Source organism: Coregonus lavaretus (assembly GCF_964263955.1).
Source record: "Coregonus lavaretus genome assembly, chromosome: 26".
NCBI classification, from domain to species: Eukaryota; Metazoa; Chordata; class Actinopteri; order Salmoniformes; family Salmonidae; genus Coregonus; species Coregonus lavaretus.
Window position 1 is genome coordinate 31,511,105 of NC_140013.1, and position 14,670 is coordinate 31,525,774.

The following is a 14,670-nucleotide window of genomic DNA, read 5'->3' on the forward strand; positions in this document are numbered from 1 at the left end:
TTCCCTCATTAAAATGCAAATCAATTCATAAAAATTTTGACATGCGTTTTTCTGGATTTTGTTGTTGTTATTCTGTCTCTCACTGTTCAAATAAACCTACCATTAAAATTATAGACTGATCATTTCTTTGTCAGTGGGCAAACGTACAAAATCAGCAGGGGATCAAATACTTTTTTCCTTCACTGTAGCATTCTATTGTAAGTAAACTTCCGTGTGGGCCTCAATTTAGCCAATAAAAGTGTTATCATACAATAAACACAGACTCGATTGTGATCCTTGCAGGACTAGCTAGCTAGCTACGCTAAGCTAGCTAGCGAGCTAAGCTAGCGCTAACTTACGTTGAGCTTCAGTTACTCAAATAGATATTTTAGAATGTATGTTTTGTACTCATACAATAAATTAGTAATAATAGTATTAGAAGTAATAAATAACAATGGGATTATGTACTCTTCTGATGCTTGAGTAGGGCCCTGGACACGATAACCTTCGTTCTCGTCGTTGGGGTCTGGTTCGTCCGGTCTAAGCAGGTCCTCATCGTCCGATTCAGAGTCAATGGGGATACATGGAGTCCAACGTTCATCTGTTACAATTGCTAACGCCTCTGTAACTGTATATTTCTTACTAGAGCCTGCCATATTTTTATAAACTTTGCGTTTTCCCTCCGAAATTCAAGTGCTGTTGTGCGCTCTGCGTAACCGTGCGTAATACAGCAAGTCAACTAATGTGATACAATGAGGTGCTCACATGGATATTTCAACAACCGGTTGGTCGATTTTGACATGTGACCCCTCTATCGAAAGTTCTGGATCAGTAGAATTAGATTAGCACAATTCCAAGTCACTGGGATTGCTTTATATATCCAGAAGATGGAGACAAAACAGTGCCTGCTGTGATTGAAACAAACTACTGACTTCATCTTCAAATACATTCTTGGCCATGTAAAACGATGTAAACTCTTTGAAATCGACTCGGAATGAGAGAGAGACACTACTTTTGGTAACAAAAACAACAAAGGTAAGACGCAGTTTGTTGTTGTGATAAAAATAATTAAAGTTTGTTATTGACGTTCTTTGATTAATAGTTTAGTGAGTGTTGGTCATAGAGGAACACGCCTATAAGTTATCTGTCTACGAATATACGGGCATGCACGGTTTCAAAATAGAGTACTGGTTTTGCTATATGCTTATATATTTGCTTGGAGTCTGAATATTATTTCATTTGGGCAACAACAGTTTAGCTAGATTCACAGTTGAGGCGCTTCTCGTTCCAGTAGTGTATAACATTCAGGTATTCACACGTTTAAAAACCGTACTACGTCATTGTTTGAGATTGCGAGAGGAGTACCCCGGATATGGGGAACCTCGGGATGAAGAGGTTAAAAGATGTAACTTTTTTTATCTTTGACTTTGTGAGGTACAGTCATCTCACCCATCCCCCATCCCTCTCCCCTCTCCTCCCTCCCTCCCCCATCGCCCCTCCTCACTTTGTTGTCACAGTATTATTGATGAAGGCTCAGTATAGAGTTGAGGTGATGAGAAGTATGATTGCACTGATATTGCTATTACTACATTAGTAATGTTAATGGGTAGTAATCATCTGTACCTATTCCCTGTACTCCTACTCTCTTCCTCTCTCCTCTTCTCCTCTCATCCTTTCTTCCTCTCTCCTCCCTTCTCTCCTCTTCCCTCCCTTCCTCTCCTCATCTCCCCCTGTCTTCCTCACCCCTCTCCTCCTAGGTGCGGCGGCCCTGTCTGGAGCGGTGACCCACACAGTGTCGACGGCGGTCATTGTGTTTGAGCTGACGGGTCAGATCAGCCACATCCTGCCGGTGATGATAGCGGTGATACTGGCCAACGCCGTGGCCCAGTCCCTCCAGCCCTCGCTATATGACTCCATCATCAGGATCAAGAAACTACCCTACCTCCCAGAGCTGGGCTGGGGACACCACGAGTACGCAGGACTACACTTCTATCTATCTATCTATCTATCTATCTATCTATTCCCGTCTTTCTCCCCACTTAATTTGTACTTCTATTTATCCCGCTTTCTGTCTTTTTCTCATTCTCTTTAAATCTCTCTTGGTTCCTCTTGCTGGGTTGGGGACTAGTGAGCAGAGCATATGAGCGGAGTGGAGCGGGAGCGAGCGTGGAGCGTGAGCGGACGGATTTTGAACAGAGCGCAGAGCGGCATTTTTAAAAGGACGGAGCGTCGCCCTATGTCCCGCTCCAATTTCGCTCGCTCACACCAAGAGTCTGAAGCATGCTCAAGCCTGACCCAGAATCCATCTGTTTAATTTAATTTGTGTCGTCCAAGAATTTGTATTTTATAGAGCGAGGAGCAGCAGCAGCAACAAGAGAAAAGCGTCGAGGAATTCAAAAGTTTATTCACTGCAGGCAAAGGCCCAACCATAACAAGGGAGAGAAAAAGAGAGCTGGATGTAGCATTTTTTAAAATGATTTTCATGGACTATGAACCGCTGAGTAAAGGAGAACGCGAAGGGATGCAACACTTCGCCAGCGCAGCTCAACCGGGCTACACCCCCCCCCCCCCAAGAAACTATGATAAATCAGTACTTTACTTTGTCAAATTTACATCTGAGATGCCCCATTCACATGCTTCAGCTGGCGATCAAAAACGCCGTTAACGAGCACGACAACATTAATAGGCTGTTAGTGAAAGTCGGGCACCTGGTGAAAAGTGTACGCAAGAGCACAGAGGAAACCGACCAATTAGGTGTCCGCCCCACAAATGCCTGCGCCATTCGATGGAGCAGCCAGCTGCGGATGATTCAGTCGTTCATCCGGTTGTTCCAAAAAGACCCGTTATGGCAAAACAAACTCAAGTCTAATGTTGCTAACATCACCCTGAATCAAGTACCGCAGCTGACGCACCTTGTCCGTGTGCTGACACCACTAGCAGACCTCACAGACAAAATGCAGAAGGAGCTGGGGAACCTGGGGATGATCCTCCATGCTGTCACAGAAATCAAATCCCTGCTCACCGATTACACTCACGCTGCACTTCCAATGGGCATCGCTGCTTTTGCAGAAACATTGGCAAACAACGTGTCAATTCGCTATGGAATATACTATACTGATTAACATCTCATTTTAGCGTCAGTGTTAGATCCCCGTTTCAAGACAGAATGGATAATCCGAGATGAGTCTGTATGCAACAAATTCGGGGAGATAAAGTAAGGCTGTGGTTTAAGCTAAAAGTGAAATACATGCAGATTTCGTTCCTTTTTTGGAGTGAGCGGGGGGGCGATTTGAGTGGAGCGCGATGCAAACTGCGTTGAGCGCTGAGCGATAATGAGCGGACTGGCCTGATGTGGCTTTGAGCGGGGGGAGCGGAGGGGTGAACAACTCCGTGAGCGAGGAGCTGAGATTCTCACCGCTCCACTCCGCTCATATGCTCTGCTAGTGAGGGGACGATTGAGGGGACTAGTGGTTCCTCTTGCTGGGTTGGGGACTAGTGAGGGGACGATTGAGGATTGAGGGGACTAGTGGTTCCTCTTGCTGGGTTGGGGACTAGTGAGGGGACGATTGAGGATTGAGGGGACTAGTGGTGCCTCTTGCTGGGTTGGGGACTAGTGTGGGGACTAGTGGTGCCTCTTGCTGGGTTGGGGACTAGTGTGGGGACTAGTGTTTCCTCTTGCTGGGTTTGGGACTAGTGAGGGGACTAGTGTTTCCTCTTGCTGGGTTTGGGACTAGTGAGGGGACTAGTGGTGCCTCTTGCTGGGTTTGGAACTAGTGAGGGGACTAGTGGTGCCTCTTGCTGGGTTTGGGACTAGTGAGGGGACTAGTGGTGCCTCTTGCTGGGTTTGGAACTAGTGAGGGGACTAGTGTTTCCTCTTGCTGGGTTTGGGACTAGTGAGGGGACTAGTGGTGCCTCTTGCTGGGTTTGGAACTAGTGAGGGGACTAGTGGTGCCTCTTGCTGGGTTTGGGACTAGTGAGGGGACTAGTGGTGCCTCTTGCTGGGTTTGGAACTAGTGAGGGGACTAGTGGTTCCTCTTGCTGGGTTGGGGACTAGTGAGGGGACATATTTCTTTTTTTATTTGTGGGAATACGTGGGAAAGGATTTCCTAAATTATAGATTTTTTTGCTGAATTCCTGGCGATTGTATACGTTTTTTTAACCAAAAACTAAAATCCTAAAAAATTTGATTTTTTGCTGTCGTGTCGGAGGTTGGCATGCTCAGCCTGTCTGGAGGGAAGGAAACCTGTCTAGGGAACCGTGTGGCCGGGGTAGAGGGGTAGAACCACAAATGTGCTGAGGCAGAACCTGCTCTCTCTCACACTGTCACCTCCTATACAGTACAACTATAACGTCCAGATGCAACCTCACCTCTGGAGCTATAAGTTCAGGACTGACTTGGATGTAGTTCCAAAGTAATCTCCAAAAGACAGAGGAATTGACAGATTACATTTTTTTTAGGCTTAACTATTCACTCCCATTTTCTAATAGTTGTCACTCACTGACTGTATAGGTGGTGCTAATAACTCCTCCCTCTCTTCCACTCCTCCCCTCGTCATCCCTCTCTCCTATCATCCTTCAGGAAGTATAATATTCGTGTGGAGGACATCATGATCAGGGATGTGACCTACATCACCCTCAACTGCTGCTATAGAGACCTGCATGATGTACTGCTGGCTGGACACCTCAAGACCCTGGCCCTGCTCGAGTCCAGTGGTGAGACACGCACACACACACTTATACTTTACAGACGCAGACATGCACACACACATATTACAGACACTAAAGAACATTTTCAGTCAAATAAATGCTCCCCTACACACACATTCAAGTTATGATAATATTCTTATAGAGTATGCCAAGTCTGTCATAATTGTGCAGCAATGCCAAAGCAATTAACTGGGGCAATTATTTTAAACAAACAAACACACCCTCTGTTGTGGACACACACACACACTCACACTCAGACGCCTGGCTGTTCTCAGTTACATAACTCACCATGCAGCAACATGTGTTAGGAGTCCCCTGCAGTCTGCACATTAACTACTGTTCTAAAATACCTCTCTTTCTCCTCTCCTCCATCCCATCTTCCCACTCTGTCCTCCCCCTCTCACTCTAATCTCCTGGCCCCTCTCTCTCCATTTCTCTTCTCTTCCATCATCCCTCTTGTTTTTATTCTTATCTGTCTCTCTCCTCTACCTTTCATCCCATCTACTCTGTCCTCTCTTCACCACCTCACTCCCTTCTTACTTGCACTCTCGTCTCATATTTCTCTCCATCCATCTCTCCCTTGCTGCTCCTCACTTTCCCTGCTCTTTCTTTCTCCCTCTCTTTTTCTCCAAACCCCCCCAGAGTCGATGATCCTGCTGGGTTCTATTGAGCGTGCCCAGCTCCAGGCCCTCCTGTCCCTACAGCTGGGCCGGCCACGGAGGCTGGAGTACCTGAGAGACCGGGCTACTGCTGAGAAGAAGCGCCTGTCGATGGTCTCCCACCCGGGCAGCGAGGAAGGCTCCCAGAGGGTTAACCAGGAGGTCCGGTTCCAGGTAAGTACAGTCTTGACAACCCACACCAAGCTAAACATTACACTCTTCAAGGTCAGTCATGTCTGGAGTCTCCAGTACAACACCAAGCTAACAGTACACATAAAGCTGTAAAGTTGGGATGTTTACCCAAAACGTCTTGAAGACAAGATCAGTGGAGGAGGATAGGATACCAGGTCAGCGTTCTAGTCCCATGGTTGATATGTGAGAGAAAAGGTTTTAACAAGCCTTTATTGTCCCATCAATAAGAGACCGCGTGAGAGAGAGACTGAAAGAAGGAGTGAAAGAGAGAGAGAGACAGACTGAGAGAGGGAGAAACAGAAAGAGAAAACAGAGAGAGGGACCGACGGAGAGAGTGACAGTGACAGAGAGAGAGAGAAACAGAGAGAGGGGGACCGACGGAGAGAGTGACCGACTGAGAGAGTGACAGAGAGAGACGGGGACCGACGGAGAGAGAGACAGAGGAGGAGAGAGAGACAGAGAAGGAGCGAGAGAGAAACAGAGAGAGAGAGGGACCGACGGAGAGAGAGACAGAGAAGGAGAGAGAGAAACAGAGAGAGAGGGATCTGTGTGTGTGCGCGCATTCGGTTGTGTGCGTGTGTGTGTGTGTGTGTGTGTGTGTGTGTGTGTGAGCACTGGCACACAGAGCTGAAATTGGGGTTTTGAGGCTGCCAATGTCTAACTTTGTTTTGAGGGCTAGCACTACTGTATTCAGAATACTGATCTGGTTCCTCCTCCCTGCGCCACCCCTGCACCCCACCCCAGGCTAGTGGGGTTCTACTCAGCCATTCACAGCAGGCCAGGTGGAGGGAGGAGGAGGAGGAGGGGAATGGAGTGGGTGGCGGGTAAGAGGGGAAACAAGCGTTTTCTCCCGCTTTTCCCCCCAGGACGCCAGGGTTTGGATATCCAACTATTCATCACACACACTCATTTACAGTGGGGGAAAAAAGTATTTAGTCAGCCACCAATTGTGCAAGTTCTCCCACTTAAAAAGATGAGAGAGGCCTGTAATTTTCATCATAGGTTCACGTCAACTATGACAGACAAATTGAGAAAAAGAATCCAGAAAATCACATTGTAGGATTTTTAATGAATTTATTTGCAAATTATGGTGGAAAATAAGTATTTGGTCACCTACAAACAAGCAAGATTTCTGGCTCTCACAGACCTGTAACTTCTTCTTTAAGAGGCTCCTCTGTCCTCCACTCGTTACCTGTATTAATGGCACCTGTTTGAACTTGTTATCAGTATAAAAGACACCTACCTGTCCACAACCTCAAACAGTCACACTCCAAACTCCACTATGGCCAAGACCAAAGAGCTGTCAAAGGACACCAGAAACAAAATTGTAGACCTGCACCAGGCTGGGAAGACTGAATCTGCAATAGGTAAGCAGCTTGGTTTGAAGAAATCAACTGTGGGAGCAATTATTAGGAAATGGAAGACATACAAGACCACTGATAATCTCCCTCGATCTGGGGCTCCACGCAAGATCTCACCCCGTGGGGTCAAAATGATCACAAGAACGGTGAGCAAAAATCCCAGAACCACACGGGGGGACCTAGTGAATGACCTGCAGAGAGCTGGGACCAAAGTAAAAAGCCTACCATCAGTAACACACTACGCCGCCAGGGACTCAAATCCTGCAGTGCCAGACGTGTCCCCCTGCTTAAGCCAGTACATGTCCAGGCCCGTCTGAAGTTTGCTAGAGTGCATTTGGATGATCCAGAAGAGGATTGGGAGAATGTCATATGGTCAGATGAAACCAAAATCGAACTTTTTGGTAAAAACTCAACTTGTCGTGTTTGGAGGACAAAGAATGCTGAGTTGCATCCAAAGAACACCATACCTACTGTGAAGCATGGGGGTGGAAACATCATGCTTTGGGGCTGTTTTTCTGCAAAGGGACCAGGACGACTGATCCGTGTAAAGGAAAGAATGAATGGGGCCATGTATCGTGAAATTTTGAGTGAAAACCTCCTTCCATCAGCAAGGGCATTGAAGATGAAACGTGGCTGGGTCTTTCAGCATGACAATGATCCCAAACACACCGCCCGGGCAACGAAGGAGTGGCTTCGTAAGAAGCATTTCAAGGTCCTGGAGTGGCCTAGCCAGTCTCCAGATCTCAACCCCATAGAAAATCTTTGGAGGGAGTTGAAAGTCCGTGTTGCCCAGCGATAGCCCCAAAACATCACTGCTCTAGAGGAGATCTGCATGGAGGAATGGGCCAAAATACCAGCAACAGTGTGTGAAAACCTTGTGAAGACTTACAGAAAACATTTGACCTGTGTCATTGCCAACAAAGGGTATATAACAAAGTATTGAGAAACTTTTGTTATTGACCAAATACTTATTTTCCACCATAATTTGCAAATAAATTCATTAAAAATCCTACAATGTGATTTTCTGGAGAAAAAAAGATCTCATTTTGTCTGTCATAGTTGACGTGTACCTATGATGAAAATTACAGGCCTCTCTCATCTTTTTAAGTGGGAGAACATGCACAATTGGTGGCTGACTAAATACTTTTTTCCCCCACTGTAGCTCTCTCAGCGCTCTCGCTTTCTCACTCTCTCTGTTTTTCTCGCTCTCGCTCTCGCTCTCGCTAAAAACAAAAAAAACAAAAATAAAAGCATTGTAAGTTTTAATTTTCTAAAGTTGGTGTGGGAGAGTTGGAAAAATAATTGTTATCAATCAATAATGACAAACCTCCTGGCATTGACAAGCTACTGAGGATGGTAGCTGACTCTATAGCCACTCCTATCTGTCATATCTTTAATCTGAGCCTAGAGGAAAGTGTTTGTCCTCAGGCCTGGAGGGAAGCCAAAGTCATTCCACTACCCAAGAGTGGTAAAGCGCCTTTACTAGTTCTATTTATATTTATTTATTTATTTTATTTATTTATTATTTCTATTTATTATAGTTCTAACAGCAGACCTATCAGCTTGCTGCCAGCTCTTGGCAAACTGTTGGAAAAAATGGTTTGACCAAATACAATGCTATTTTTCTGTAAACTAATTACCAATAGACTTTCAGCATGGTTATAGAGAAGGGCACTCAACATGTACTGCATTGACACAAATGACTGATGATTGGTTGAAAGAAATGGATAATAATACGATTTTGGTATCTGTACTGTTAGATTTCCGTGCAGCCTTAGATATTATTGACCATAAACTGTTGTTGTTATGGCTTTTCAACCTCTGCCATATCGTGGATTCAGAGCTATCTATCTAATAGAACTCAGAGGGTTTTTCTTTAATGGAAGCTTCTCTAATGTCAAACATGTAAAGTGTGGTGTACCGCAGGGCAGCTCTCTAGACCCTTTACTCTTCTCGATTTTTACCAATGACCTGCCACTGGCATTAAACATAGCCTGTTTGTCCATGTATGCTGATGATTCAACCCTATACGCGTCAGCAACCACAGCTAATGAAGTTACTGAAACCCTTAACAAAGAGTTTCAGTCAGTTTTGGAATGGGTGGCCAGTTGAGGAGACTAAATTACTTGGTGTTACCTTATATTGTAAACTGTCATGGTCAAAACATATTGATTCAATGGATGTAAAGATGGGGAGAGGTCTGTCCGTGATAAAGAGATGCTCTGCTTTTTTGACACCACACTCCACAAAGCCAGTCCTGCAGGCTCTAGTTTGATCTTATCTTGATTATTGTCCAGTCACATGGTCAAGTGCTGCTAAGAAAGACCTAGTTAAGCTGCAGATGGCCCAGAACAGGGCAGCATGTTGTGCTCTTTATTGTAATCAGAGGGCTAATTTTAATACTATGCATGCCAGTCTCTTCTGGCTAAGAGTTTAGGAAAGACTGACTGCATCACTTCTTATTTTTATAAGAAAGATGAATGTGTTGGAAATTCCAAATTGTTTGCATAGTCAACTTACACACAGCACTGACACACACACTTACCACATCAGACATGCCACCAGGGGTCTTGTCACAGTCCCCAGGTCCAGAACTAATTCAAGGAAACATACAGTATTATGCAGAGCCATGATTGCATGGAACTCCTTTCCATCTCATATAGTGCAAGTGAACAGCAAACATGGTTTAAAAAAAACAAATAAAGCAACACCTCACGGCACAACGCCTCTCCCCCATGTGACCTACTTGTTGTGTGTATGTACTGTACTAACTGATAGATGCACACACTACATGTTAATGTTTTTAAATGTATGTCAATTGTAAAGTCTTTTGTCTGTAATGTCTTTTTCGTTATGTGTCGGACCCCAGTAAGACTAGCTGTCGCCATTTGGCTTCGGCTAATGGAGATCGTAATAAATAAAAAATATCTCTATCCTCATCACCACTTTCTCTCTTTTCAGCTCTAGTGTTTCTTCCATTCTATTGACTTTTCTTCTCACTTTTTCATTCTGTCTCCTTCTTTAGCTCTCTGCATATTCTCACTATCTCATCTCATTCTCTCCCTCTCGATTGCTTTTTCTATTCCTCCCTCCATCAGGCTGTGTGTGTGGGGGGGTAGTAATAGTGGTGAGATGAGACAGAGAGCAGCCCATTAGATTGATAAGTCAGGAGGAGAGTGAAAGACAATAAAATACAAATTAGATATAGAGAGGGGTGGAGGGAGGCATGGGTGGAGAGAGGAGGAGGAAGAGAGGGGGAAGGAAAGAGGGAGGAGAGAGTGAGGCACATGTTGATGTCCAGAACAGCATGTGAATGTGTCAGTAAGGGAGTTTGCCTGTAAGTATAACTTGTTATTGGATCATTCTGTCGCACTGAATACCTTCCCACAGTGGGACCATTTCTCCAAACGAAACTACAGTGATGTGTGTGGAATGTGTACAGGGGATGTACAATGCCTTCGGAATGTAATCAGACCCCTAGACTTTTTCCACATTTTGTTACATTACAGCCTTATTCTAAAATTGATTAAATAACAAAAAGTCCTCAGCAATCTACACACAATACCCCATAATGACAAAGCGAAAACAGGTTTTTAGAAATCTTTGTCAAATGTTTTTTTTTTTAAGATTAAAAAAAAAGATAATACCTTATTTACATAAGTATTCAGACCCTTTGCTATGAGACTCGAAATTGAGCTCAGGTGCATCCTGTTTCCATTGATCATCCTTGAGATATTTCTACAACTTGATTGGAGTCCACCTGTGGTAAATTCAATTGATTGGACATGATTTGGAAAGGCACACACCTGTCTATATAAGGTCCCACAGTTGACAGTGCATGTCAGAGTAAAAACCAAGCCATGAGGTCGAAGGAATTGTCCGTCGAGCTTCGAGACAGGATTGTGTCGAGGCTCAGATCTCAAAAACATTTCTGCAGCATCGAAGGTCCCCAAGAACACAGTGGCCTCCATCATTCTTAAATGGAAGAAGTTTGGAACCACCAAGACTCTTCCTAGAGCTGGCCACCCGGCCAAACTGAGCAATCGGGAAGAAGGGCCTTGATCAGGGAGGTGATGAAGAACCTGATTGTCACTCTGACAGAGCTCTAGCGTTCCTCTGTGGAGATGGGAGAACCTTCCAGAAGGACAACCATCTATGCAGCACTCCACCAATCAAGCCTTTATGTTAGAGTGGCCAGACGGAAGCCACTCCTCAGTAAAAGGCACATGACTGCCCGCTTGGAGTTTGCCAAAAGGCACCTAAAGACTCTCAGAGAATGAGAAACAAGATTCTCTTGTCTGATGAAACCAAGATTGAACTCTTTGGCCTGAATGCCAAGCGTCACGTCTGGAGGAAACCTGGCACCATCTCTACGATGAAGCATGGTGGTGGCAGCATCATGCTGTGGAGATGTTTTTCAGCGGCAGGGACTGGGAGACTAGTCAGGATCGAGGCAAAGATGATCAGAGCAAAGTACAGAGAGATCCTCGATGACAACCTGCTCCAGAGCGCTCAGGACCTCAGACTGGGGCGAAGGTTCATCTTCCAACAGGACAACAACCCTAAGCACACGGCCAAGACAACGCAGGAGTGGCCTCGGGACAAGTCTCTGAATGTCCTTGAGTGGCCCAGCCAGAGCCCGGACTTGAACCCAATCGAACATCTCTGGAGAGACCAGAAAATAGCTGTGCCGCAATGCTCCCCATCCAACCTGACAGTGCTTGAGAGGATCTTCAGAGAAGAATGGGAGAAACTCCCAAAATACAGGTGTGCCAAGCTTGTAACATCATACCCAAGAAGACTCGAGGCTGTAATCGTTGCCAAAGGTGCTTCAACAAAGTACTGAGTAAAGGGTCTGAATACTTATGTAAATATGATTTTTAATCAATTTTAGAATAAGCCTGTAACCTAACAAAATGTGGAAAAAATCAAGGGGTCAGAATACTTTCCGAAGGCACTGTAGGTACAGCATGTACTGTACTATTGATTAAATGTATTCAGAGTGTATAGTAACTGTGTATGTGTAGATCTCCACAGAGGAGTCTTCCTTCAGTCCCACCCCTACCCCCTCCATGAAGCCACTGAAGCCTGCCCTGAAGAGACCCTCTGTGGTGGACCGCCCTACTGAGATACCCATGCCCACAAGTAAGCACAAGCACAAACACACACACACACACACACACACACACACACACACACACAAACCCTCGGTCAGACCTTAACTCCATAGAGTCGATTGACGCACCGGTGTCAGTTTAAGCTGGCTGTTTTTTTTCCACCGCATCGCCGACATTGCTCTTCCGCATCTACGGTGAAAGGTGGCAAAGCTAGAGCGGTGTTTGTCAGATCATGAGACATCCCAAAAATCGGTCTTCTCACGAAAACGTCTGTTATGAACACTCTATGGAAAGGGGAGACTCTCATGAACACGATGATGGTATCCACTCTACGACCCCCACTAATGTCAGGGGACTAGTCTGAAGGTAATTGGTACCGGTTTTAAAGAAAATAATGGAAGGATGAAGGTAGTTTTGTGCCTACCCAAATAAATATATACAGTACCAGTCAAAAGTTTGGACACACCTACTCATTCCAGGGTTTTTCTTTATTTTTACAATTTTCTACATTGTAGAATAATAGTGAAGACATCAAAACTATGAAATAACACATATGGAATCATGTAGTAACCAAAAAAGTGTTGAACAAATCAAAATTATTCAAATAGCCACCCTTTGCCTTGATGACAGCTTTGCACACTCTTGGCATTCTCTCAACCAGCTTCATGAGGTAGTCACCTGGAATGCATTTCAATTAACAGGTGTGCCTTCTTAAAAGTGAATTTGTGGAATTTCTTTCCTTCTTAATGCGTTTGAGCCAATCAGTTGTGTTGTGACACGGTAGGGGTGGTATACAGAAGATAACCCTATTTGGTAAAAGACCAAGTCCATATTATGGCAAGAACAACTCAAAAAAGCAAAGAGAAAAAACAGTCCGTCATTACTTTAAAACATGAAGGTCAGTCAACACGGAACATTTCAAAAACTTTGAAAGTTTCTTCAAGTGCAGTCGCAAAAATCATCAAGCGCTATATATAATAATAATATAATATGCCATTTAGCAGACGCTTTTATCCAAAGCGACTTACAGTCATGTGTGCTAGGATTAAACTGGCTTTCATGAGGACCGGCACAGGAATGGAAGCCCCAGAGTTACCAGCCTCAGAAATTGCTGCCCAAATAAATGCTTCAGATACAGTTGAAGTCGGAAGTTACATACACCTTAGCCAAATACATTTAAACTCAGTTTTTCACAATTCCTGACATTTAATCCTTGTAAAAATTCCCTGTCTTAGGTCAGTTAGGATCACCACTTTATTTTAAGAATGTTAAATGTCAGAATAATAGTAGAGAGAATGGTCTAAATTATTTATTTCATCACATTCCCAGTGGGTCAGAAGTTTACATACACTCAATTAGTATTTGGTATTATTGCCTTTAAATTGTTTAACTTGGGTCAAACGTTTCGGGTAGCCTTCCTCAAGCTTCCCGCAATAAGTTGGGTGAATTTTGGCCCATTCCTCCTGACAGAGCTGGTGTAACTGAGTCAGGTTTGTAGGCCTCCATGCTCGCACATGCTTTTTCAGTTCTGCCCACACATTTTCTATAGGATTGAGGTCAGGGCTTTATGATGGCCACTCCAATACCTTGACTTTGTTGTCCTTAAGCCATTTTGCCACAACTTTGGAAGTATGCTTGGGGTCATTGTCCATTTGGAAGACCCATTTGCGACCAAGCTTTAACTTCCTGACTGATGTCTTGAGATGTTGCTTCAATATATCCACATTATTTTCCTTCCTCATGATGCCATCTATTTTGTGAAGTGCACCAGTCCCTCCTGCAGCAAAGCACCCCCACAGCATGATGCTGCCACCCCGTGCTTCATGGTTGGGATGGTGTTCTTCGGCTTGCAAGCTACCCCCTTTTTCCTCCAAACATAACGATGGTCATTATGGCCAAACAGTTCTATTTTTGTTTCACAGACCAGAGGACATTTCTCCAAAAAGTATGATCTTTGTCCCCATGTGCAGTTGCAAACCGTAGTCTGTCTTTTTTATGGCGGTTTTGGAGCAGTGGCTTCTTCCTTGCTGAGCGGCCTTTCAAGTTATGTCGTTATATAGGACTCGTTTTACTGTGGATATAGACACTTTTGTACCTGTTTCCTCCAGCATCTTCACAAGGTCCTTTGCTGTTGTTCTGGGATTGATTGGCGCTTTTCGCACCAAAGTACGTTAATCTCTAGCAGACAGAACGCGTCTCCTTCCTGAGCGGTATGACGTCTGTGTGGTCCCATGGTGTTTATGCTTGCGTACTATTGTTTGTACAGATGAACGTGGTACCTTCAGGCGTTTGGTCCCAAGGATGAACCAGACTTGTTGAGGTCTACAATTTATTTGCTGAGGACTTGGCTCATTTTCTTTTGATTTTCCCATGATGTCAAGCAAAGAGGCATTGAGTTTGAAGGTAGGCCTTGAAATACATCCACAGCAATGGACATTAAACCGGTGGAAATCTGTCCTTTGGTCTGGTGAGTCCAAATTTGAGATATTTGGTTCCATCCGCCGTGTCTTTGTGAAGGCCAGATTCAATATTTTATCAAGTAATTTCTTTATATATATTTCTTTATACCTAAAGGGGTCCTACATTTCAAAATCAACTAGCTAAATGATCCATAGTATGACCAGCCCCACGCCCCCTGTCCCCCCAAGGGCTTAG

At 44.6% G+C, this 14,670-nt stretch overlaps 1 protein-coding gene across 1 annotated transcript in view; it reads left to right on the forward strand.

The window, feature by feature from the left end:
- The window catches only part of LOC311101845 (chloride channel protein 2-like), a 169,727-nt gene that overhangs the window by 134,674 nt on the left and 20,383 nt on the right, over nt 1-14,670 (forward strand). The window contains exons 15-18 of the mRNA XM_084143056.1: nt 1,737-1,950; nt 4,559-4,692; nt 5,329-5,519; nt 11,926-12,043. Of these exons, the coding sequence (XP_083999182.1) occupies nt 1,737-1,950; nt 4,559-4,692; nt 5,329-5,519; nt 11,926-12,043 (657 nt within the window). The remainder of the gene's footprint in view (nt 1-1,736; nt 1,951-4,558; nt 4,693-5,328; nt 5,520-11,925; nt 12,044-14,670) is intronic.